Below are 22,526 nucleotides of genomic sequence, written 5' to 3'. Positions count from 1 at the left end.
CACCGTCTCCACCGACTCTCACTTTTTATTTTTATTTATTCATTTTTTTTTAGAGAGGAGAGAGAGAGAGAGAGAGGAGAGAGAGACAGGGGGGAGGAGCTGGAAGCATCAACTCCCATATGTGCCTTGACCAGGTAAGCCCAGGGTTTCAAACCGGCGACCTCAGCATTTCCAGGTCGAGGCTTTATCCACTGCACCACCACAGGTCAGGCCTCTACGGACTCTCACTTTTTAAAAAAAAATTTTTTTTTAATTTTATTTATTCATTTTAGAGAGGAGAGAGAGAGGGAGAGAGAGACAGAGACAGGGGGGAAGAGCTGGAAGCATCAACTCCCATATGTGCCTTGACCAGGCAAGCCCAGGGTTTTGAACCGGCGACCCCAGCATCTCCAGGTCGACGCTTTATCCACTGCGCCACCACAGGTCAGGCAGACTCTCACTTTTAACAACAGGGAAATGTTTCTGTATTTCAAATGCCAGGTTACCTCTCACCCCGGACCTTTGCTGTACCCTGAGCCTGGGACCCTTCTAGGGCTGCGTCTGATTCTTCTGATCCCAGTTTAGAGGAGGCCACACCACCCATCAGATACTCAGGTGACAGCCCTTCCCTGAGCTCCGTGGCCCCGTGCTCCTTCACAGGCTGTTACACCACGTTGCTTTTCTCACCACCCTCACCTCAGACTGTGAGATCTGTGCATCTTCGTCCCCAAAGCCCAGCAGAGGGCCTGTCTCATAGCAAGTGCTCAATAAATATTTAATGAGTTAATGATGTCCATTTTCTTTTTTTAAATTTATTGATTTTAGAGAGAGAAGAAGGGGGAGAGAGAGAAGCGTCGATCTGTTCTTGTATGGGCTCTCATCAGGGATCGAACCTGCAACCTTTGTGTATTGGGACAGTGCTGTAACGAACTGAGCTATCTGGCCAGGGCATGATGTCTACTTTCATCCTTCCATCTTACAGATTAGACCACTGAGGCACAGAGAGGGTTAGCACCTTGCCCTGGTCACACGGGTAGGCCCCAGAGCAGCACTAGAGGAAAGACCCATGCGGGAATGGTTGGATTGGACTGATGTCAAAGGCCGGGCTGGAGTCTCTTGGAGGAAGGAGAAGGAACGATCAGGGACTATGCAGGCACTTTGCTCCTCTGTTCCCAGTGATGTCTGTTTGGCCAGGGCCCTTGGTCTGCCCACCAACCCCGGCCCCATGTCTTAGATGAGAAAAGTGACTATCAGAGGAGGGCAGAGCCTCAGTAGACCCCAACATAGTGCATCCCAGAGCTGCAGGTCACGCAACACCCCACCTTTTCCCATCTGCACCCTTAGAGGAGCAGGAGTGGGGTACCACCCCAGAAGGAGGCCAGCAGGCCCTCTTTGAGTCAGGGACAGGGGGCAGGGAGGCCTGAGTTCTTGGGCTGGCCTTGCCACTTACCCTTGCATAAGCCCCTTAAAGTCTCTGGGCCTCAGTTTCCCCATATGGATGACAAAGGGCCTGGGCTAGAGCTTCAGCTTCCTCTTTCCCCAAGCAGGAGGGACAGGGCTGTGGATGCCAGTAAGAATACAGGCTCCTAAGTCCAAAAGGCATAATGGGGTCCTGGTTCCAGCGTTTATTGCCGAGTGATCGTGCTCAGTCCCTTCGCCCCATAAGCCTCCATTTCATAATCTGTAAAAAGAAAATAGCACTTTTTGAGGATTAAATGTGGGGAGTGCCCGGCAAAATGCCAGCCAGGCACAGTATCGTCATCAAACGAAGTTGTCATATTAGTTAGGAAATGCTGCCCTCTGGAGGCCAACTAGAGGAACAGCAGGCGAGGGGAGCCCCACTCGCTCCCTGAACCAGGATTGAACACGAGTTCCGGCCTTGCGCCCATTGTCCAGAAGGGGACCAGGCGCTGGTCACTCGGTGTGCATCTCCACCCACTGGCAGAGGCGACGGGCGTAAAGAGCTGGGCTGACAGTGGAGAAGGTCCGGTTGGGGTAGCGCAGCATCTTCCAAAGGTGCTCCAGCCGCTTGCGGAGCCCGTAGACAGTGGCGAGGTCCACAAGGCCCAGGAAATAGCGTTGCTCCGGTCCGTCCAAGATGTGCAGGGCGTTGGGGCCATCAGGGAGCAGCCGGCGGTTCTGAGTTCCCGGCTCATCCAGGCTCTGTACCCCTTGCACATACCTGGGTGGGGTCGACAGGGAAATGACCCTGTAAGTATGGCCAGGCTGGGCTTGGGCATCACGCTGCCCTAACCGTGTGCTTCCCTTGTTCATTCCACGCCTCCTGAGTGCCAGGCCTGTGAAGTCAGATAAACCGCGAGGCTGAGGCAAGTATAGTTGACGGTCTAGAGCGGCACTGTGCAAAATGTAGCCACTAGTCACATGTGACCTTTGAGCACTTAAATGTGGCTAGTCCCAACTGAGATATGCTATAAATGTAAAATGCATTCCGGATTTCCAAGACAGGGTAAGAAAAAGAATGTAAAGTATCTCATAAATGGCTCTGGCTGAATGGCTCAGTTGGTTAGAGCATTGTCCCAAGGCACTGAGGTTGCCAGTTCAATCCCAAGTCAGGGCATATACAGGAATAGATTGACATTCCTGTCTCTCTCTGGCTCTCCTGTCCTCTCTCTAAAGTCAATAAAATAAATATTTCTTAAACATCTCTAAATGTTGACATTGATTAGATGATAAAGTGATACAATTTTTAATGCATTGAGTAAATAAAATATATTAAACTTATTCTTGCCTGTTTCTTTTTTATTTTAAAGAGGCTACTAGAAAATTTAAAACGTGTGGCTCTCATTTCACTTCTATTGGGTAGCGCTAGTCTAGAGCACTGGGCCACACTACTTCGTTAAGACCCATATTTGGGTATTTCCTAAACTTCTGTTTGGGGTCGTCCAACCCTTGGAGTTTCAGTGTGGAAAAGCTAAAACCTTGGAAACAAAGTCCAAGCCCAGTATGCAGATGGTGTTTTTTCTTTTCTTTTTTCCTCAAAATGTATCCAAATCAGAAGATGCCTTTGATTGGGCCGCCAGTCCGAGCCAGAAGCAGGTTCAGTTCCCTGTGTCCTCCTGGCGGTGGGGGGAGGTGAAAGTGGGGGTCGTCACTCAGTGGTTTTATTCCTGCCCTGCCCAGGGAAAGAAGCCAATGAGAGACAAGTCCCGCCTAGACACCAACCAATCACAACTCAGTAGTCTGGAAGTCCCGGCAGGGCGTTGTTATCTCCTGGGTGCCTGGGTGAACATGAATGATGGAGACATGTATGTGCGCCTGTGTAGGAGTGTTTTGGATGAGGGGCTGGAAACTGGGTGGGGGTGGAACTGGGACAGTCGCTATTTGCCAGCCAGTACGGAAATTTTTTAATATGACAACCATTATGTGCAAACTCGGGCTTACTGGCTGAATGACGCCATGATCTACGCCTCAGCTGTGGGTAGAGGAGGGCGAGAGAGAAGCTGATCTAGCTCGGATGAGCAGACAAGGTAGGTTTTATGCCCCAGAATTCCACCTTCCAGTCAAGATGTGCCCACTCCAGCCAAAGGCCATGGGGATCTGTTGGGGACCGAATAAATAAACAGGGTATTTTTGCAATCTGGACAGAGGTGCTGGGCCCAACCCCCCACCTCACCTGCCTAGTTAACAAAGAGCCACACCTGATTCTCGTTTGTCTCACCCATGTTCTCCAGAGGAGGCTGGAAGCTAGTTTCTTATTAGTGTAAAGTAGATTTGGATGGTATGGTGGGGGTTGTCTTTGCCTTGGAAACTTAATTGAATTGCTGCCATCAGCAATTTTTTTCTATGAATAAAAGTGGATGTGCTTCTGGGAGCACGGACGTTACGGCTAAGGAACAGTAGAGACTGTTTGCCGTGAAGTCCTCCTGAACCCATCTGTATGTATATATCTTTAAGTCCCTGTCTATCATTTATTTCAATTCCATACCTTTTCCCGTTCGAAGACCCTGTAATAGACTTGTCGTGGCTGGACCGCGACAGGGATCCATTACCCTGGATTCTGCTCAAGATTCACCCATCCCAAGTAAGGAGTGGGGATGAGGGGCTGGATGAGTGGACATCATTTTTCACTCGTCTTTTCCACCCATGGGTTCAATAGACTTATTTCCTTCAAGTGCCTGTCTTAACCCCTAGGTAATTCTGTTCAACCACAGAAGTGGGTCTTGGATAGAAACCCAATTAACCAGCCAAGTACTAACATGATCTTCAGAAGTCATTCTACAACTTCCCTTCCCTTCCCTGAGCTTCGGTTTTCACATCTCTAAAATGGGAATAAGCCCACTTTAACGAGTCTCATGGTCAGGTGCAAGGAGTGATGGTTACTATTACAAAGGGAGGACAACATGATGTTGGTGCCAATGGTGGTGATTTCAGGGTCCTAGAAGTTGAATGACTGGGTTAAGAGGTAAGAGCTTTTTCTTTTTTGCCAGAGAGACACGGACAGATAGTCTAGAGAGGAAGAGAGAGAGATGAGAAGCAACAATTTTTAGTTGTGGCACCTTAGTTGTTAATTGATTCCTTTCTCATATGTGTCTTGACCGGGGGCTACAGCAGAGCAAGTGACCCCTTGTTCAAGCCAGTGACCTTGGACTCAAGCCAGCAACCTTTGAGCTCAAGCCAGTGACCATGGGATTGTGTCTATAATCCCATGCTCAAGCCAGTGACCCCTCACTCAAGCTGGGGACCTCAGGGTTTTGAACCTGGGTCCTCTGCATCCCTGTCTGACACTCTATCCACTGCGCCACCACCTGGTCAGGTGAGGTAAGAGCTTTTTCTAAGACAACAGTTAAATAGCCCTGGTGAGATAGTTCAGTTGGTTAGAGCATTGTTCTAAAGCGCAGAGGTTGCTGGTTCAATCCCTAGTCAGGGCACATAGAGGAACAGATCAATATTCTTGTCTTTCTCTCTCCCTCTCTCTCCCTTCCTGGTTAAATAAATTTAAAAAATTGGCCCTGGCCGGTTGGCTCAGCGGTAGAGCGTCGGCCTGGCGTGCGGGGGGACCCGGGTTCGATTCCCTGCCAGGGCACATAGGAGAAGCGCCCATTTGCTTCTCCACCCCCCTCCCCTCCTTCCTCTCTGTCTCTCTCTTCCCCTCCAGCAGCCAAGGCTCCATTGGAGCAAAGATGGCCCGGGCGCTGGGGATGGCTCCTTGGCCTCTGCCCCAGGCGCTAGAGTGGCTCTGGTCGCGGCAGAGCAACGCCCCGGAGGGGCAGAGCATCGCCCCCTGGTGGGCAGAGCGTTGCCCCTGGTGGGCGTGCCGGGTGGATCCCGGTCGGGCGCATGCGGGAGTCTGTCTGTCTCTCCCCGTTTCCAGCTTCAGAAAAAATACAAAAAAAAAAAAAAAAATTAAAAAATTGTTAAAAAGATAATAAAATAAATAGGTCTGAAACCTGCTCTGAAATTTTCAGTGGCTCTATACCCACTTCTGCAAAATGGCTACATTCTTTGAATCCAAGCTAAAGCCCTTGCTTAACTGGATCTCGCCTGTTCTTTCTCCTGCTGTGGTCCACCTGTGCCCACTACCCCTGCCAGCCAGGCTTCTCCAGCCTCCATGCTACACACACACTACACTTTCCAGTCTTCACACCCTTGCCTATCCGGGCCCCCACCGCACCATCTGTCTGTCTCTCGTGAGCTCATCACCGCATTCTTGCTGTTGCCCATGTGGGAGCCCACCTGTCTGTGCAGAAGATGAGGCTGCTTCCCGGGCTCCTCTCATCCTCCTGGAGATGCTGGAGGGCCATGAGGAGGCTGTAATCCAGCAGGTTGAGCTCCTGGAGGAAGGTGGTGTCCAGTGCCAGCTGCCGGAGGAGCCAGCTCCGCTGTGGCCCTGCTGGGGCATCAACACCGCTGCCTGAGTACTCGTCCTGTGCCAGGCAAGATGCTGAGGGCTTTACACACATCTGTCCCAAAAGGGCAGGTGTTATTACTGTCTCATTTCACAGATGAGAAAACTTATCTGTAATTTGCCTTGGTCACTTAGCTAGTAAATTGAGGAGCCCTGCTATCTGCCTGACTCCAGAATCTGGGTTCTTAAAGACTTGGGCAGAGGGCAGTGTCAGGAACACCCTCCTAATTCACCCTAAATGGAGGGAAAGCAGGCAGTGGCTGCTTCGTGGCTCACCTAGGTCAATGGTCTTGCCTTGAAAGTTGCGGTCCTTCAGCACCAGGACAAGGGGGCTGCCTGTAGGGGCTGGCTCCACCCATCGGCTCACGTCACAGCCCTTGATGTCATACCTGGAGGCGAGGGGAGTCGGGAAACACCACAGAATTCAGCTTCACACAGACTTGAGACACACAGGGACTCTTGCAAGGAAACAAGAAGAGCTCCCACTGGATGACTGTTCAAATCCTCAGCACAACCCCATCCTGTTATTGTCCCCATGTTAGAGATGAAGAAAAAGGCTCAGAGAGTTTCTTTCTTTTGCCCAAGACCACACAGTAAGTCAGGGGCAGAGCAGGAATTTGAATTCAGGCTTTTGGAAGCCCAGTCCAGGCCTTACCCCTGCCTGTGCCTGACTCAGCATCTTGTCATCCCTGGGCCAGGATGGGCCTGAGGGAACTTGGTGGCCCTGGGTGAACACTAATGGGGGCTGCAAAGGGGGCAGAATCAGGACTGGGAGGCACTGAGGGCAACGTGCAATGAAAGGCTGGGCTTGAATGCCCGCTGCTCACATAGTATAGGTGCAGCCCCTCCTCAGTCTCTAACCTCCAAAACAGGGGTGGCAATAACTCCTACCCCTCGGGGTTGTTATGGGAATAAAGATTAGAAACACAAATGGCCCAATGCATACTGAGTGCTCAAGAGATACTGGTTGTGGGTATCACTGTCTCTGACCCATCAAGAGGTCCTGGGAATGTCCCTTCTCCCTGGGCCTCGGTTTCACCATCTATCTAGTGAGTGTGGGTGCTTCCAGTGGCACATCCCCAGTGGGGCCGAGGCTCTGTGAGGCCGTCTCACCTCTCGGAGATGCGGCCCGCGGGATAGAAGACGCTCTGCATGATGATGAAGTATTTCTGGGGACGGGGGGTAGGGAGTAAGGAAGGACAGGATCTCACCCAGCAGCCGCCCCCTTCGGCCAGGCCCCCTCTCCACGGCCTCACCCACCTTCTTGCCCCGGGCCACCCGCAGACTGTGCACACCTGGAAGGGAAATGAGCACTAGGTGAGGGGGCCTCAAACTCTGCATCTCGGGGTCCATCCACTCTAGTTGCAGCTCCAGGTCACACCTCCTTGAGTTCAGCGGCATCCGGAGCTCACCCCTCCAGCTGCGCCCCCCCTCCACTCCTTTCTCAACTCGGTAGGTGCTCAGCCTCAACCCCAAAGATGCCGGGTCCCGGGCAAGGCTCCGCCCACATGCCCTCAGGATTGTCCAATCCCAATCCCGTCCCTTTGGGCCCAGCCCAGTCCATCGGCCCCACGGACCCCCTATGCTGCCATCTAGGTCCCACGGGTGCACCGAACCCTGCCTGCAGGCGTATCCACTTCCAGTCGGTCCAGTACCTCTAACCCGGCTAGGCTCAACTAACCCGCGCCCCGTATCCTGGAACCGCCCCACTCCCTGGCCCGCTCCCCCCCTGCTCTGCAGTCCCAGCTCCCTGGCCGGTTGGGTCGTACCCAGCAACCGTGCGAGCAGCGAGTGCGGGTGCCGCTGCAGGTGCTGCACGTAGCGGGGCAGGTGGGCGAGCAGCGTCTGTACCTCCCTGTGCCGCTGAGTCTTCAGGAAGAAGCGCTGGTCGTGGCTAGGGGACAGGAGGGGGAATGAGAGGGCGCTCACTGCCTAGGCTGGGTTGGAGCAGCTCCCACCAGAATCCCTGACCCCTCCTGTCCACATGTGGCTCTTCCTCCCCGGGGCCAGGCCCTCGCCCTCAGTCTCTCCTCTGACCCCTATCTGGATGGGACCCTCCCTGGCCTGGCCATTCTATCCAAATGCCACCCTCTATCTGGGCACACTACTCCCACCCCGTCCCCACCCCTGCTGCCAGCTCACGACAGGAAGAAGCTGGCCTTGCTCTTGGAGGTGCTGAGGAACTGCAGGTAGGGGCCTCCGGGCCCCAGTGCGGCCTGATAGTCCTCCTCCGCCAGGCCTAGGGAGTGGCGCAGCCAGGCGAAGGCTGGGCCAGCCAGGGTGCCCAGCTCGAAGCCCTGCAGGGGAGGAAGAGCAGCCCAAGAGTGTCCACAGGGGCCTAGGTGTGTGCAGGTGGCCCTAATGCTGGAGGGTGACCATCACACCCTTCCTGAAGGCCCTGAGGCACCGTGCCCACAGGGAACCTGGGCAGAGAGAACTAAGATGGTATCCGCCCCTCTATGCAGCAGTCTGAAGCTTCATACCTCATGAGCCTGGATCAGGACTTCGGAGAAATCCTCCTCAGTGGGCAGTCCCTGCAGGGAGGGGCAGAACAGCTCAGAGCAAGTCAGCCCCCACCATTGCCAGCCCCAGGATCCCCGATAGTCCTGCACCTGGCCTCCTCCCTCCCCCCAATTTAATTCCTTCAGAAAGCAGACTGTCCTGAGTGTGTCTGAGTGGGGCTGATGGGGGCTGCAGACTCTCCCAGGGCTGGAGGGGGGATGAGAGAGTGACCTGGGTATGTCTCCTCCAAAGTGGGGTCTCCAGCACCTGGCATAGTCACCCAGACACACACATTAGCCAAGCGCAGCTGGATGCCATCCCAATAAGAGGGAATGGTCTTGAAGCCAAGGGACCTGACTGACTCAGCCTGGGAGGGGCAGGATCAGAGAAGGCTTCCTGGAGGAGGCAGCCTGTAAGTTGAAGTCTAAAGAGTAGTAGAGAGGAGGAGGAGGGTGCTCATAGCAGTGGTAGCCAGAAAGAGAAGGAAGGCCCGAGTGGCTGAAGTCAGAAAGGAAGGGATGGAGTATGAAGGAGGCTGGATGTTGACCCTTGGTCTTGAACTGGTAGGATCCTGAGGTCATGGTGAGTATTGGGGAACCATGGAAGATTTTCTGCAGGTAATAAGGTCAGGTTGAGATTTTCAGCAGGTGATGAGATTTAGAGGACTCTGTCTCCTAACCTCTCCCTGGACCTCTAGGTCCTTGTGCCTGTGGGATGTGGTCACACTGTGTGCGCGCGCGCACACACACACACACACACACACACACACCACACATGCTGACCCAGGCCCATCCAGCTGCTGAGATTGCAGTTTGGTGACCCTTTCTGCTGAGCCAGCCTGGCCCCAGAATGAACTCCAGGGAGGATGGGCCATGCTGGCAGGGTGGGGGTAGGGTTCCTTCTCATTCACACACCCTAGCAGGGCTGGGAGGGCCTCAGAGATCAAGGAGTGCAGTCCTCCCCACCCCCAAAGTCATTATCCATCACACAGATGGGGATGCTGAGGCTCAAAGAGAGGCAGAGGCCCATCACACCCTGGACTTTCTGGCTTCCTAGCCTCAGCCCCAAGCCCAGAACGTCCCTCCCTCCCTGCACCAACCCCCTGACTTCCTCCCCTCATAGCCCTTTCTGATCCCCAACTCTACAGTATTAGTAAGACAGGTCTTGTCATTGGCACAGAGGGCAGATTGGCCACTCACCCTGGGCGGCTGGTCCATAGAGACCTGGGTGGCAGCCCACAGCCCTGCCTGCATCATACATGCCAGCTGGTGCAGCTCATGCCCCGGACTGATCTCAAACAGACCTAGGCGCAGCTGCTTGTCTCGCAGACGCCAGAGAAGGCCACGGCGGCCAGAACCTGAAGTGGTGGCTTTGCGTCCAGCCTCTGGAGAGAGGGCCAGGACCTGGTGGCAGAAGGCACAAGAAGCAATGAGTATGTGGCAGCACTGCAAAGGGAAAAGACATGGGTGTGAGTCCCATCTCTACTACTTTGAGCCCTCCTCTTATCTCTCTGCTTCAGTTTCTTCAGTTGTAAAATATGGATAATGCTGGTACCCAACTCACTGGGTGTTGTGAGGGACACACAGTCTCTGGCATGCAGTCAGCACCCAAAAAGAGGGATAGTTATTAGCAGTAGGTAGAGCATGCAGTTCTACAGCCAAACCTGGCCGAAGACCGACTAGTCGTCTCTCACCAGCTGTATGAACTTAGGTAAGTCACCTAACCTTCTGGGCTTCGTTTTCTCATCTGTAAAACGAGAACTATAACAAGGCCTGTCATTACTGCTGAGTTTGAGCTCCGTGTACAGGAACCCTTGACAGGGGCTGGGAAGCCAGTGATTCAGTCATGTATTCCACTCATATACGCTAAGTTTCTCCCGGCCAGCGTGGAAGGTTAGCACGAAGCTGAGATCATAACAGTTGACCCATTAGTAGGGAGCACCCACCATGTGACCAGCACTGGCTGAGAGCTTGACCTCCTAACAGCCCTATGAAGGAGGAGCTTTTATTATCATCTCCATTTTCCCATGAAAAAAACTGAAGAAGTTCTCAGGGGACACCCGCCAGACTTTCCCCTTCATACCTGCGGTTCCCAAGTGGGGCATGTCTGGTCCCCGCCCAAGACAGGGCCCTTCCTGAGCTTGGATGGGGGTGTGTCCGCCCCGCACGGGGAGGGAAGGCCCGGCTCCTGCTCCCCAACCCTTCCCTCCCCTGTCTTCTTTTGGGTCCGAACCTACCTCGCGGGGCTCCGGGCTCGGCGCGGCCATGACCCCCGCAGCAGCTTCCCGGGCTCTGGCTGCATCCCCCGCCTCCCGGTCACCCCGCTGCAAGAGCCAGGCCCCGCTCCTGCTCTGGACCCACCAATCGTGCGATGCGGATCTCCGCTGTACCCAATCAACGACAGAGTCGCCTGCGGGTCCCGCCCCCATGCTGCAGCATCCTTCTGACCATGGTCCAGCGCGGGGCGTGGCCGCCGCGCGTTGGTTAGGGTCCCTGCGAGGGAAGACACCTCCCCACCTCACCCCATTCCTCCACTCGGGTCTCGGGGCCACTTGGGGAAGAGGGTAAGCTAAATACAGTCCTGCTCACCCACTCTGGTGTGAAATTCCCATCGACCGTCTTTCGGGTGAAGAAAGTAAGTCGAGAGAAGTGACCTACCTCCAGGTCACACGGGAAGTCTGGGGCATGTATTCATTTAACACATACATTTTAACGCATACTATAGGCCAGGAAGAGTGCTCGGCCCTGGGCATTCAGCACGGATGCTAGCGAGAACTTTTAAAAGCATCAGATGATGTCACTCTCTTGCTTAAAGCTTTCAGTGGCTTCCCAAGGAACTAAAACAAAGTCTAACCTCTCGCCGCCGCCTCTTCAGGCCCTTCTGCCCAATCTCCACCCACTTCCCAAACCACTCTTCCTACACCCACTATGCAGCCACAGTCTCCAGGCTAGTCCTTAGCCACCAAAAACTCTGCCAGACCCCAGGGCTGTTGCAAGTGCCGTTGCCTTGGCTTGAAATCTTTTGCCTCAGACTTCCATTTCCTTATTCCTTCTTGTCACCTTGGTCTACTCTCAGTGTTCCTCTTTTTTTTTTTCTTGTGGGAGAGACAGAGAGTCAGAGAGAAGGACAGATTGGGACAGAAAGACAGGAAGGGAGAGAGATGAGAAACATCAATTCTTCATTGCGGTTCCTTAATTGTCCATTGATTGATTTCTCATATGTGCCTTGTCTGGGGGCTACAGTAGTGACCCCTTGCTCGTGCCAGCAGCCTTGGGCTCAAGCTGGTGATCCTTGCTCAAACCAGATGAGCTCGTGCTCAAGCTGGCGACATTGGGGTCTCGAACCTGGGTCCTCCACATCCCAGTCCAATGCTCTATTCACTGTGTCACCACCTAGTCAGGCTCTCTCCTCATTCTTGATCACATCAGCTTATTTTCTTCATCACACTTAACACTGTCAAAGATTGTCTCGTTCATTTGTTTATTAAACCTCCTCCTAGAATGAGGGGGTGCCTGGAGGGCAGAAACCATGCCAGGGTTGTTTCCTGGCTCAGTGCATGGCACAAATCGGTGTTTGGTAAGAATATGTTGGCCCAGTGCGAGCAGGATATACAAAGGGCCTCGCTGAGTCTCAGGAGATGAAAGGTCAGCATAGTAGAGGGCAGAGTCGGAAAGAGCAAGTGAGTGTGCAAGCATGCAGGTTCTTGTAGGCCATTGTGAGAAGGGCGGGACCTGGAGAAGCATTTAAGTGTGTGAGAAAGATGTTCAGATTATTTATTTATTTATTTCCATTTTTCTGAAGCTGGAAACAGGGAGAGGCAGTCAGACAGACTCCCGCATGCGCCCGACCAGGATCCACCCGGCACGCCCACCATGGGGGACGCTCTGCCCACCAGGGGGCGATGCTCTGCCCATCCTGGGCATCGCCATGTTGCGACCAGAGCCACTCTGGCGCCTGGGGCAGAGGCCACAGAGCCATCCCCAGGGCCCGGGCCATCTTTGCTCCAATGGAGCCTTGGCTGCGGGAGGGGACGAGAGAGAGACAGAGAGGAAAGCGCGGCGGAGGGGTGGAGAAGCAAATGAGCGTTTCTCCTGTGTGCCCTGGCCGGGAATCGAACCCGGGTCCTCCGCACGCTAGGCCGATGCTCTACCGCTGAGCCAACCGGCCAGGGCAAAGATGTTCAGATTTTAAAAAAGGACACTGGTTGTCATCGATTTGGAAGGGGCCAGAGTGAAAACATGAGGAAGCCTTTGGTGATTTAGGGCAGAGAATGGTGGCTTTGCATCCAGAAGGTGGCTGGGGGCAGAGGTATAACTGGTAAGATTTGGGGCCTTGTGGAAGGAGGGGGCAGTGGGAGAGAAAAGGCAAGGTCAATGATGTCTGCCAGGCTTCTGGCTGGGGTCAGGGACACAGGAAGATGCCAGTCATGAGAAGGGGCAGGACATGAGGGGAGAGCCAAATTTGGGGGGAAACAGGCCTGAGAATTCAGATCATGACAGGATGTGAGGTGCCTCTACACTTGATGGGAACAGTAGATGGGTGGGTGGCACATGTGCAACCCATCGGGGTTCAGGAGATAACCAGGCTGGAGGCAGGCCTGGGGAAAGACCGGGTTACCAGCAAGAGTGTGGGGTGAGAAAGCCTGTGACAGTCCTGAGGAACCCACCTTCTTGTGGCAGAACAGAGCATAAGAGACATCAAATAGGACAATGAGTCGTCAGAGACACCAAAAACCTCTGAGGGTGCATCCAAGGAGGATGTCACAGGCCACAAGTGGCGAAAGGGTCAAGGAAGCATGCTTTGGATTTCAAGAGCAGACATCACCGGTCATCTGAGTGGAAGCAGCCAGTGTGGAGTTAGACCAGGCACAACGGAGGAGAGGAAATGCAGGCAGGTGTGAACACCCTTGGGAAGTTAGACTATGAAAAGGGGAGGGGGAAAAGACCGGGAGGAAAATACTGGGCTGATGGAGGGAGGGTCCCTTAAGTGGAAGCCTGGAACATATTTATGAAATGCTGGGAAGACCTTGAGAGGCAAGAAGCTTTTCCCTGGAGACAGGGATCATTAGAGACAGGAGGTTCCTGCTATAGCAAAGGACAGGACCCAAAGCCCAGGTGAGCAGCTCTGCCTGGTCTGGAGGAGAGGAAGAGGACAGAGGAGGAGTGCCTGCAGTTGGCCTCTGTTCCGAGAAAAACACCTCGGCTAACTGGAGTGAACGTCCATGGTGTGAGGGGATGGAGGCTACGTTAGGCACTGTGAATGGGAAAGCTGGCTGCCCAGAGGAGCACAGAGGGACAAGAGGGACTGCTGGGGACTAGGGCCAGGGCTGTGCCAGATCAATCAACCTGAACACAGTAGAACCAGCTCTACTCTGGCTGAGTAGCAGCCCTGGCTGCTCAGAGCTACACCGAGTCGGACTGCTAGTACAGCACATGGAGAACAGGCTTGGGCTTTTAGGGGACTGGCCTGAGGCTCCCTGAGAAACTGGTGCATGCTGTCTAGGCTGACACAGGGGAGGTATGGTTGTGAGCTGCACTGGGTTGGAACTATATCTGTCCCAGTTCCAGCTCTGTCGTGTCCGGCACAGGCATGATCCAGGAGGGACCTGAGGCATTTCACTGCACAACCCTGAGGGTCTCAGGGTCTTCTGACCTGAGACCAATGCAGTGGCCAGCTCCTAGCCCCTCTCCAGCCCACGAAGCCCAGCTCCCCTGGTCAGAGATGCCGCAGAGACAAACACACCATCAATGTTTATTGTTCAGCTCTCCCCAGTAGACCAGTGCTAGGGCTGAGGGACTGGGCCTCCCTGGAAGTAGGTCTGGGGGCCTGGTGTGACCATCTTAATGTGCCCTGAGGCCTGGAGGTGGTCCCGAGGCCTGTCACTCCTTCCCCAAAGCTTTCCAGGTCCAGAAGTCCTGTGGGGTCCCAGGCTATGTCAGACCCAGGACAGCTGCCTTCCCGGAGGAAAAGGGCACGTGGGGAGATGTCTCAGAACCTGCCAATTCCCACATGTGACAGGAGGGAAACTGAGGCAAGAGGATAGAACCAAGAGGAAAAAGTGACAGTGGGCCTGAAGGTGAGGTAGGGAGGACAAGCATCTTTCAGACCCTGCCCCAGAACGGGGAGGGAGAGAGAGGCCTGCAGGTGCTTCCTCCTGGCTCTGGAAGAGTGAGCAGGGGAGGCATCGGGGCAGGGAGTCTGGTCAGTCAGGGGGAGTCCACAACAGTTCCATCCCCCAGGGTGTCAGCAGGACAGTCATGCTGGAGGGAACTGCAGGGCCTGGACCAGTCCTGTGGCCCTGCCCTTGGTAGGCCCTGCAGGAAAGGTAGAGGAGGGGCCTCATCCCCCTGGGCCCTCACTGGGCCTTTTTGGTCACCTTCTGCTTCTTCAGCATCACATAGGTGATGAACACTCCTAGGATATAGAGATCAGAAAAGCCAGGTAAGAGCAGGGCTCGGGGCTGCTGGAAGGCCAGAGCAGGGCACAGCATGGTGCAGTGACCCACACGTGAGGCCAAGCACCTCCCCGACCACCCTTCAGGCCAGCTGCCCATTCCCTAGTCATCCACAAGCCCCCCATACTCGTGTGACAAACACCACTGAGTGCCTACCACAGGCAGTCTGCCCAGGGGAATGAAGACTTACCCACAAACAGGAGCAGCAGGAGGCCAGCAGCTAGTGGAATGGCAATAGCATAGGCTCGCGGCAGGAAATACTTGTGGATGACATGCTGGCTGTCGATGAATGGCTGGCATGGAGGGCAGAGCTCTGGTGAGCATTTACCGCCTTGCCCAGCTCCCCTAAGCCCAAACATCCACCTCCATCTCAGGGGCTGACCCCACTCCAACCCCTGGGTTAGCTTTTGCTTTTCTTTAACAAGATGGCATTTCATGGGCCTTGGTTTCCTTCCTTCCTTCACTTATTTAATAGGTAGCTGTTTACTGGGCACTTGCCCTAAGTTTGTGCCAAGGATCTGGCAGGGAGAAGATAAAAGACTTGCCCTAAGGTCCTCCCAGCGGCCCAGTGGTTGGCAAACTCATTAGTCAACAGAGCTAAATATCAACAGTACAATGATTGAAATTTCTTTTGAGAGCCAAATTTTTTAAACTTAAACTATATAGGTAGGTACATTCCTTATCGAGGTAGCGCCCGCACGTGGTATTTTGTGGAAGAGCCACACTCAAGGGGCCAAAGAGCTAGCGTGTGGCTCTCGAGCCGCAGTTTGCTGACCACTGTCCCAGCCTAACAGGGGAAAGAGTACGTGAGGAATCCTGAAGTGATTTCCAACCTGGGCTCCGAGCTCTTTTTCGCTAACATTCCCCTCCAAAGGATACCAAGTTCTGCAAGACTTTGCCTTCCAAACAAACTGTACTTCTTAAGCTGTAACCAACAACCAGCCGCTCCACAAATCCTAAAGACCCTGACAAAATCCATTGGCACCCATCATGCCCAGGAGCCAGCAGGATAACCAGAAGGACTAGACCTCTTATCAAATGCAGAGCAGCTTTCTCATGGTGCTGTTTTGAAGATTTCATGAGATATGCACCTAGCACATTCCTGTCACAGAGTAGCTGCTTAGATGATGTCAGGGGTCGGCTGCAAGATCCATGATGGAGGTGAGAGAAGGCGGGGTAAGTACACATACCAGAAGAATCACCCAGGTGGTGTAGTAGATGAAGATGATTAGGCTAACTGCGACGAGGCCGAGTCCCACCAATTGGTCTGTCCCCGTGGCCTGGAGAAAAGGGAGGGCTCAATTGACGAAGTGACTCTCCATTGAAGTGCATTAATAGAGGGGGGGCCGTCTCAGCCTGATTATGCTGGCAGAGAGAGCGCCGGGCCTCAGCGTTTTCATCCGTACAATGGGCCAGCGGGAGAGCAATCCGGTTCCGAGTGCCCAAACCCCGGCTCCTTAACAGACCTGGGACCGTCATTCCCAGCACACCACCCCACACTCACCATTTCCCGGCGCCCCGTAGCAGAGGAGCTAGCCACATCCGGTCCCAGATCCGGGTCCTTCGGCCGCGTGGCGCGCCGGGAGTCGTAGTCCTTACGCCAACCCAGGCTCACGTTGTACAAGACCGTCAGGCACCGCCTCCTCCCTTTGCATGTCGGGAAAGGTAGTTTCTCAAGAGCATTGTGGGACTTGTTACCGAATCTTCCTAGGTAATGGGACCGAGTTAAGAATCCAGACTGAATGGTGCTTGTGGCCTTAGCCCTATTGAACTCACTCCAGAAGAAAAGCCCACTTCTAAATATCCCAAAGTCAGAGCGTGATGGGGTGGGCTGGGCGAGTTTCATTTTTCATATGGTAAAAATGAGGTTCAGAGAGGGACGAGGACTTGAGGGAGATAGTAATTCCAGTCTGTGGTGAAGCCAACACCAGAACCTAGGGCCCTACTCCCTGGTCCAGAGGCCCCGACTTATCATTGAGGGGAGGATGCAGAGGACGTTCACCGCCGGGCTGGAGTGGGAGGAGGAGGGGCCGGCCTGAGCTGGCTTGGATGGGGAGGATTTCGATTGGCTGTCAGGGGGAGGTCTGCCTCTCCGACGCTGGGTGTCGCCGCAACAACCCAGACAGGTCTTCGGACTGGCGGCCGCTGCAGGCCCCTCTCCAAGCTTGGAGGCCCTTCCCTCTGACAGCAAGGGGAGGTTAGGCCTCATTATAGATCTTTGACGTGTCCCTCCACTTATGTAGTCTGGAACACTGTCTTCCCCATACCTTGGGGCTGGCTGCTCCTCACCCATCAGGTCTCATTGGGATGCCACCCATCCCAATAAAGACACCTTCGCAGCCGGACGGGTTCATTCCCTTCTGTGTTCCACAGCCCCAAGTGTCTCCAGGATGACGCTGACACCGCGGTTTTTTTGTTTGTTGTTTTTTTTTTTTTTTAATTTATTCATTTTAGATCGGAGAGAGAGTGAGAGAGAGAGAGAGAGAAAGAGAAGGGGGGAGGAGCAGGAAGCATCAACTCCCATATGTGCCTTGACCAGACAAGTGCAGGGTTTCGAACCCGCGACTTCAGCGTTCCAGGTCGACGCTTTATCCACTGCGCCACCACAGGTCAGGCAACACCGCGTTTTAATTAGCTGATTTACTTAAACCAGCCCACCTAACTGAGCTTCCCTGAGGATAGGATCGTGGTCACTGCTGTATTCCCAGGGCCTAGAATAGAGCTCCACACAAAGTAGAAGCTTTGAATCATCCAACCGGCTTTAAGATTCGGTGGTTTTTTGGATCTTGAAATGCTAGAGTACAGCATCTGAGAGGAGGGGGGCCAGGGACACGTGGCGATAAAGGCTGAACCTGCCATGCTCCTGCTGGCAGCATCTGTCTCCTTGGGTTGTCTGGGCCCATCTCTGACTGGGGACTGCCCTCCCAAAGCTCATAGGAGTGACTTTTTTTCTTTCCTATCATTTTATATACTGATTTTTCACTTAGATTTATTGTGTTCCGAAGGAGGAACACTTTTTGGTCTATAGCCCAATTCCTCCCCGTGTCAGAACTTTGGGCTCAGCTGAGAGCCAACGTGTCCATCCCGTGTGCAATGGCCAGAGGAAGGGGACTGAGAATCAGTCTGCAGGGTTTACAAGGGCTACGCCTAGGCATCAGCCCAGGGAAGAGGTGGGGACAATGCAGTGCTGTGGCAGGGAGGCCTGCTAGTCCCACGGAGGCCTGCTAGTCCGGTTCCTTCCCGCCTGTCCAACTCCACTGAGATTTCCTGCCACTTCTGAGCTCATTAAAGGCTTGACTTGCCTTTCCCAGAGCTTAGTGCAGGCTCCTCTGTAACTTTAGACAGGGGCAGAGAGCAAGGGGCCCAAGCCTGGAGACAGGTTGGGGACATGGTTAGCACCTCCCCTAGGTCAAGCTGTACACCCACTCTCATTTGATCCACAACTTCATTTGTATTTGAGAAAACTGAGGCACAGATAGCCTTTTGTCTCAGGCAAAGCTGTCAGAAGCCACCTGACTGCTGGGGAGGGCTATACAGCAATGGTTAGAACTTGGGCTCTGAAGTCAGAGCTGCCACTTACTGTCTGAGGCTGGCAAAAAAAAAACCCCACACTTCTGGGCCTCAGTTTCCCTTCCAGGACTCTGGTGTAACAAAGGTGGTAATAATTGTGACTGCAGCCAGGACTTGAGAGAACTCTGGTCACCTGCAGCTTCCCCATCCCCAGGGCATCACCTTACACATTTGGCTTCCATCTGATGCTGTCTTTGACCTCAAAGTCAAATCCATAAAACAAGAACAAACATTCCATAGCAAAAACTGCAACATTTAATTTCCCCCCAAACCAAGACAATGACACTAGGCTGTTTCCCTTTACAATGTTATTTTCTACAGAAGCTGGGAGAGGGATACAAACACAGCCCACTGACTCAGGGTGTGGTGGTGGCAATATTCTGTTAGAAGAGGGGAATTGAAAAAAAAAAAGACCTCCCCTCCCCCATCTCCCTGCTCCCCTCCCTAAAGAGGAGAACATGGATCTGCTCCATCCTGGCAGATCATGCCATGTGGTCAGTTTGTGGGGTGACCAGAAAGAAAATAACCTAAAAATATTGCAGACCTTTATTTCCTTTATATCTCCTAGTAAAAATTAAACTATCTTTCAAGAAGATTCCAAACTGACATTGCATAGACCAATTCTTTTCCAAAAATATCTCTAATATATTCCTCTCTATCTCTATATATAGAATTTTTAAGACCAGGAGAGCTGTGGGCGCGTAGGGAATTCAGAGCTTGAGGGGACCGGAGGGCTCCCACACGGCGATGAGACTGGAGCTTGCGGCTTCCAGCTCCAGCCAGTGTTAATTTGGTTATGGCCAAATTCTCAGTCCAAGTACCCTGGCCCAGGCCTGGCATGGGAGGATGTGGCAGGCTCTTGTCTCCTGGGGTGACTGTCAGGTTCAGACCTAGTCTAGAGTGGGGCTGCGGTTCCTAGTTTGGGGAAGTCTCCTCGACAGCACCAAAGCCAGTTGTTTCATGCCTAAACTCCCAGAACTTTGACTCAGATACCAAATACATCTTGAATGCACCTTCCCACTGGGCTGAGGTTAAGCAGACACAGGAGGGAAGAGTGGTACCCCAATCTTCTGGGTTCACTTCATCTGAAAACAGCACAGTCAGTCCCCTTTTAAAGTGCCGGGTGTCTACAGAACCGGAAGGGACCCACAGCGCTGACCAGACCTCCAGCCAGAGCAAGCACTCCGTCCTGCCTCAGCAGGCACCTTCTAACATTCATTTTCTGAAAGAGGTGATTAAAAACAACAAAATCCGAGAAATGCTCTGGTCCCAATGCTGGGAGGGTCCAAGACCAAGACTCCAACTCTGGCCAGCTGGGACAGAAGAGCAAGGATTCCTCCCAGCCTGGGGAGGCCACCTTCACCCCGCCCCTACCGGAGAGAGCCAGAATCCTGGCCCCATCCAGATCCCAGCCCTGCTGGGACCCGGTCAGCAGTGGGGCAGAGAACAGAACCACCTCCCCTCACCGGGGGGAGGAAAAATATCAAACTGTGAACCCTAATAAAAAAAAAGGGATAAAGGAGAAAAAAAAGAATGTATAGAGTTAAGTACACACCAGCCTGCTGGGTTTACACAAAAATGAGGGAAATTAAGAGTGCAGGGGGGTCTGTCCAGGGACTGGTTGGCAGCCAGCACCCACCTTCAAGCAAGTAATGAGGACGGGAAGGAAAGTGTGCAGAGCAGAGGCTTAGTGAGCTGCAGGGGCAGGGCTGGACTGCTTCCTGCTGGAGACCCCCCCTTAAAGGGCCCCACCTAGCCCTTGCCTAGAGAAGGGGTGCTTTCAGGGGACGGCTGAGGCTTTTCTGGCCAGGAACCAGTTCCAGCTGGCCTAGTCCCAGCCCACCTGCCCCTCCAGCAGTGGCCCCAGTCAGGGCCAGCTGACGCTGAGGGGAGAGGAAGGGGGTGGTGCTTGCCCAGCCCAGCCAGGCCCCTGACCTCCAAGGCTTTGGGAGGCACCTTCCTGACTTCCCACAGGAAACCAGCTGCTCAGGACCCAGCCCTGGGCAGAGGGGAACCACTGCTGAAGCGCAGACCTTTTCCAGCACGAGTCTCAGGACTGCAGTTAACTAGGGAGGGGAGAGGCAATGCCACGTTCCAGCCGGGCTGCTCGCGCTGGGCCACTGACTGCACAGCAGGCGGCGCCCAGGAACCGCGGGAAGGGACTGGAGGAGGCAGGGAGGGCCAGTGGGGCTGTGCCGGACACAAGCATGTGCAAAGTGCAGGCTGCCAGGGCAGCAGGAGAATGTTTGTGCGGGAGGGGTCTCAGTATGGAGTGCGGGTGGGGTCTGAGGTCTAGGCTCCCAGGAGGCCGCCAGCAGGTCCCCCCGGGCACAGGTAAGGGATAGCTGAAGCGCTAAGCAGTCAGAGGGCCATGGTGGCAGGATCCTGGGGGTGAACTGAACCCCACGGGCAAGGGGACAATGGAACAGAGCCCTGCCACGGCAGAGTTGAGCCGATGCTTCTACAGTAAGTGGGGACACAGGGTAAGAAGTCTCTTGGCCACAAGCCCCTCCACGTGTGAGAAGCTGCTGCATGTCCTTGTCAAGGAGCCAGGCCAGACTCCACCAGGGCATCCTGGCCATATTTGTCTTGCCCACCTACTTCATGGGCCCATGTCTCCTGCCCTCTAGTGGTTCAGAGAAGATTCACAGTGGTGCCCAGGCCCTTGCAAGCCAGCAGGGTCCCAGCACGGATGGGAGGACAATGGAATGATGCTCGGGGCAGGAGTGGGGCTGGAGTGCATGGAGGAGGCACAGAGGAGATGTGGCGTGGACGGTGATCCGAAGGAGGTCCCTTGTGGAATGGCACGGGTCTGGACACCCGCAAAGGCAGGGCCCTTCTCCAGCCTGAACACCCACTCTTCAATGGCTTTCAATCACGACTGGCTCGTAGACCCCAGAGGAGACCCTGTGGAGAAAGACGGGTCAGCTCATTCTCCTCAACACTCTTTTGGGCCAGACCCATGGAAATACTTCAAAAGCAGGCACTGTTAACTGGGCTCATTTTGCAAAAAGCAGAACTGAGGCTCAGAGAAGTTGAGTCACTTGCCCAAAGTGACACAGATATTAAGTAGAAGGGTTTGTGGGATCGTAGAGCTGGTACAGGCTGTGCCCAGGCTCTAGGCAGAGTGGCTTACAGACTGGATGTGCTGAGCCCATGCTGACAGCAATCCTGGCTGGGAGGGAATGTACCCAACTCCACTTGACAGGTGAAAAAACTGAGGCTCAGAGGGATTACAAGGCTTGCCAAGAGGGCAGCAGAAGGACGGGAGCTCTTCCCACTGAGGCCAGGCCCACCCATGAGGTCGTGGATATTCTAGGCTCAGCAAGCTGCTCTGCTATGACCTTGCTGCCAAACAGACTGGTTCTTCCCTCTCTCAATCCCAGTTCCAGAGGGAGGCTGGAAAGGTGTATTTACAAACCTTCAAAGAGGTCTTTCTGGGCCCTGGCCGGTTGGCTCAGCGGTAGAGCGTTGGCCTGGCGTGCAGGGGACCCGGGTTCAATTCCCGGCCAGGGCACATAGGGGAAGCGCCCATTTGCTTCTCCACCCCTCCTCCTTCCTCTCTGTCTCTCTCTTCCCCTCCCGCAGCCAGGGTTCCATTGGAGCAACGATGGCCCGGGCGCTGGGGATGGCTCCTTGGCCTCTGCCCCAGGCGCTAGAGTGACTCTGGTCGCGGCAGAGCGACCCCCAGGAGGGGCAGAGCATCGCCCCCTGGTGGGCAGAGCGTTGCCCCCGGTGGGCGTGCCGGGTGGATCCCTGTCGGGTGCATGCGGGAGTCTGTCTGACTGTCTCTCCTCATTTCCAGCTTCAGAAAAAGACAAAAAAAAAAAAAAAAAGAGGTCTTTCTGTTTCCTTTTTGCCCACCTCACGAGGGAAGGGGGGAATGGGGATGTGGAAAGCCCATGAGGCCTTGGGGGGAGATGGCAGGTGCAATCTCAAGCCTGGCCAGCAGGGGTCAGCAGAACAGTGCCAGAGGGCAGGTCTGGGGCCCCTGGTGGCCCAGTCAAGTCTCCTTTTGCTCTGGCCCTAGATGTTAGAGGGTACTTTCCCACCCTGACCACAGGAACATGAAGAAAAGCCTTCAGCACAACCCTGCAGTAGAAAGTTCCTCCACCCACCCACCCACTCATCCATCCATCCATTCATTCATTCATT

The 22,526-nt window shown here is 54.2% G+C and overlaps 3 protein-coding genes across 7 annotated transcripts in view; all 3 read right to left on the bottom strand.

Annotated features, from left to right (window-relative positions):
* Positions 1-1,596: 1,596 nt before the first annotated feature.
* Positions 1,597-10,648, bottom strand: PIP5KL1 (phosphatidylinositol-4-phosphate 5-kinase like 1). Of its 5 annotated transcripts, none has more exons than XM_066254627.1 (10): positions 10,584-10,648; positions 9,547-9,750; positions 8,329-8,379; positions 7,988-8,142; positions 7,615-7,739; positions 7,106-7,140; positions 6,959-7,014; positions 6,122-6,234; positions 5,674-5,827; positions 1,597-2,161 (listed from the first exon to the last, which is right to left on the bottom strand). In XM_066254627.1, the coding sequence occupies exons 1-10, from the start codon at positions 10,611-10,613 to the stop codon at positions 1,894-1,896; spliced, it is 1,191 nt and encodes a 396-aa protein (XP_066110724.1). In that variant the 5' UTR covers positions 10,614-10,648; the 3' UTR covers positions 1,597-1,893. The 5 variants fall into 5 exon arrangements, with proteins under 5 accessions (XP_066110724.1, XP_066110725.1, XP_066110729.1 ...); XM_066254628.1 differs by having other exon boundaries at positions 5,674-5,830; positions 10,584-10,638; XM_066254632.1 differs by lacking the exon at positions 10,584-10,648 and adding an exon at positions 10,430-10,471 and having other exon boundaries at positions 5,674-5,830.
* Positions 10,649-14,082: 3,434 nt separating this feature from the next.
* Positions 14,083-16,662, bottom strand: DPM2 (dolichyl-phosphate mannosyltransferase subunit 2, regulatory). Its single transcript, XM_066256112.1, has 4 exons — positions 16,306-16,662; positions 15,992-16,081; positions 14,992-15,094; positions 14,083-14,761 (listed from the first exon to the last, which is right to left on the bottom strand). The coding sequence occupies exons 1-4, from the start codon at positions 16,645-16,647 to the stop codon at positions 14,703-14,705; spliced, it is 594 nt and encodes a 197-aa protein (XP_066112209.1). The 5' UTR covers positions 16,648-16,662; the 3' UTR covers positions 14,083-14,702.
* Positions 16,663-18,603: 1,941 nt separating this feature from the next.
* EEIG1 (estrogen-induced osteoclastogenesis regulator 1) overlaps positions 18,604-22,526 on the bottom strand; it is a 35,483-nt gene continuing 31,560 nt past the window's right edge. The window contains exon 11 of the mRNA XM_066256111.1: positions 18,604-21,278. Coding sequence (XP_066112208.1) covers positions 21,233-21,278 — 46 coding nt within the window. The 3' untranslated portion in view covers positions 18,604-21,232. The remainder of the gene's footprint in view (positions 21,279-22,526) is intronic.

The sequence above is a fragment of the Saccopteryx bilineata genome, chromosome 2 (genome assembly GCF_036850765.1).
Source record: "Saccopteryx bilineata isolate mSacBil1 chromosome 2, mSacBil1_pri_phased_curated, whole genome shotgun sequence".
Taxonomy (NCBI): domain Eukaryota; kingdom Metazoa; phylum Chordata; class Mammalia; order Chiroptera; family Emballonuridae; genus Saccopteryx; species Saccopteryx bilineata.
The sequence above is the reverse complement of the archived record's forward strand: the minus strand, read 5'-3'. Positions and strand labels throughout refer to the sequence as shown.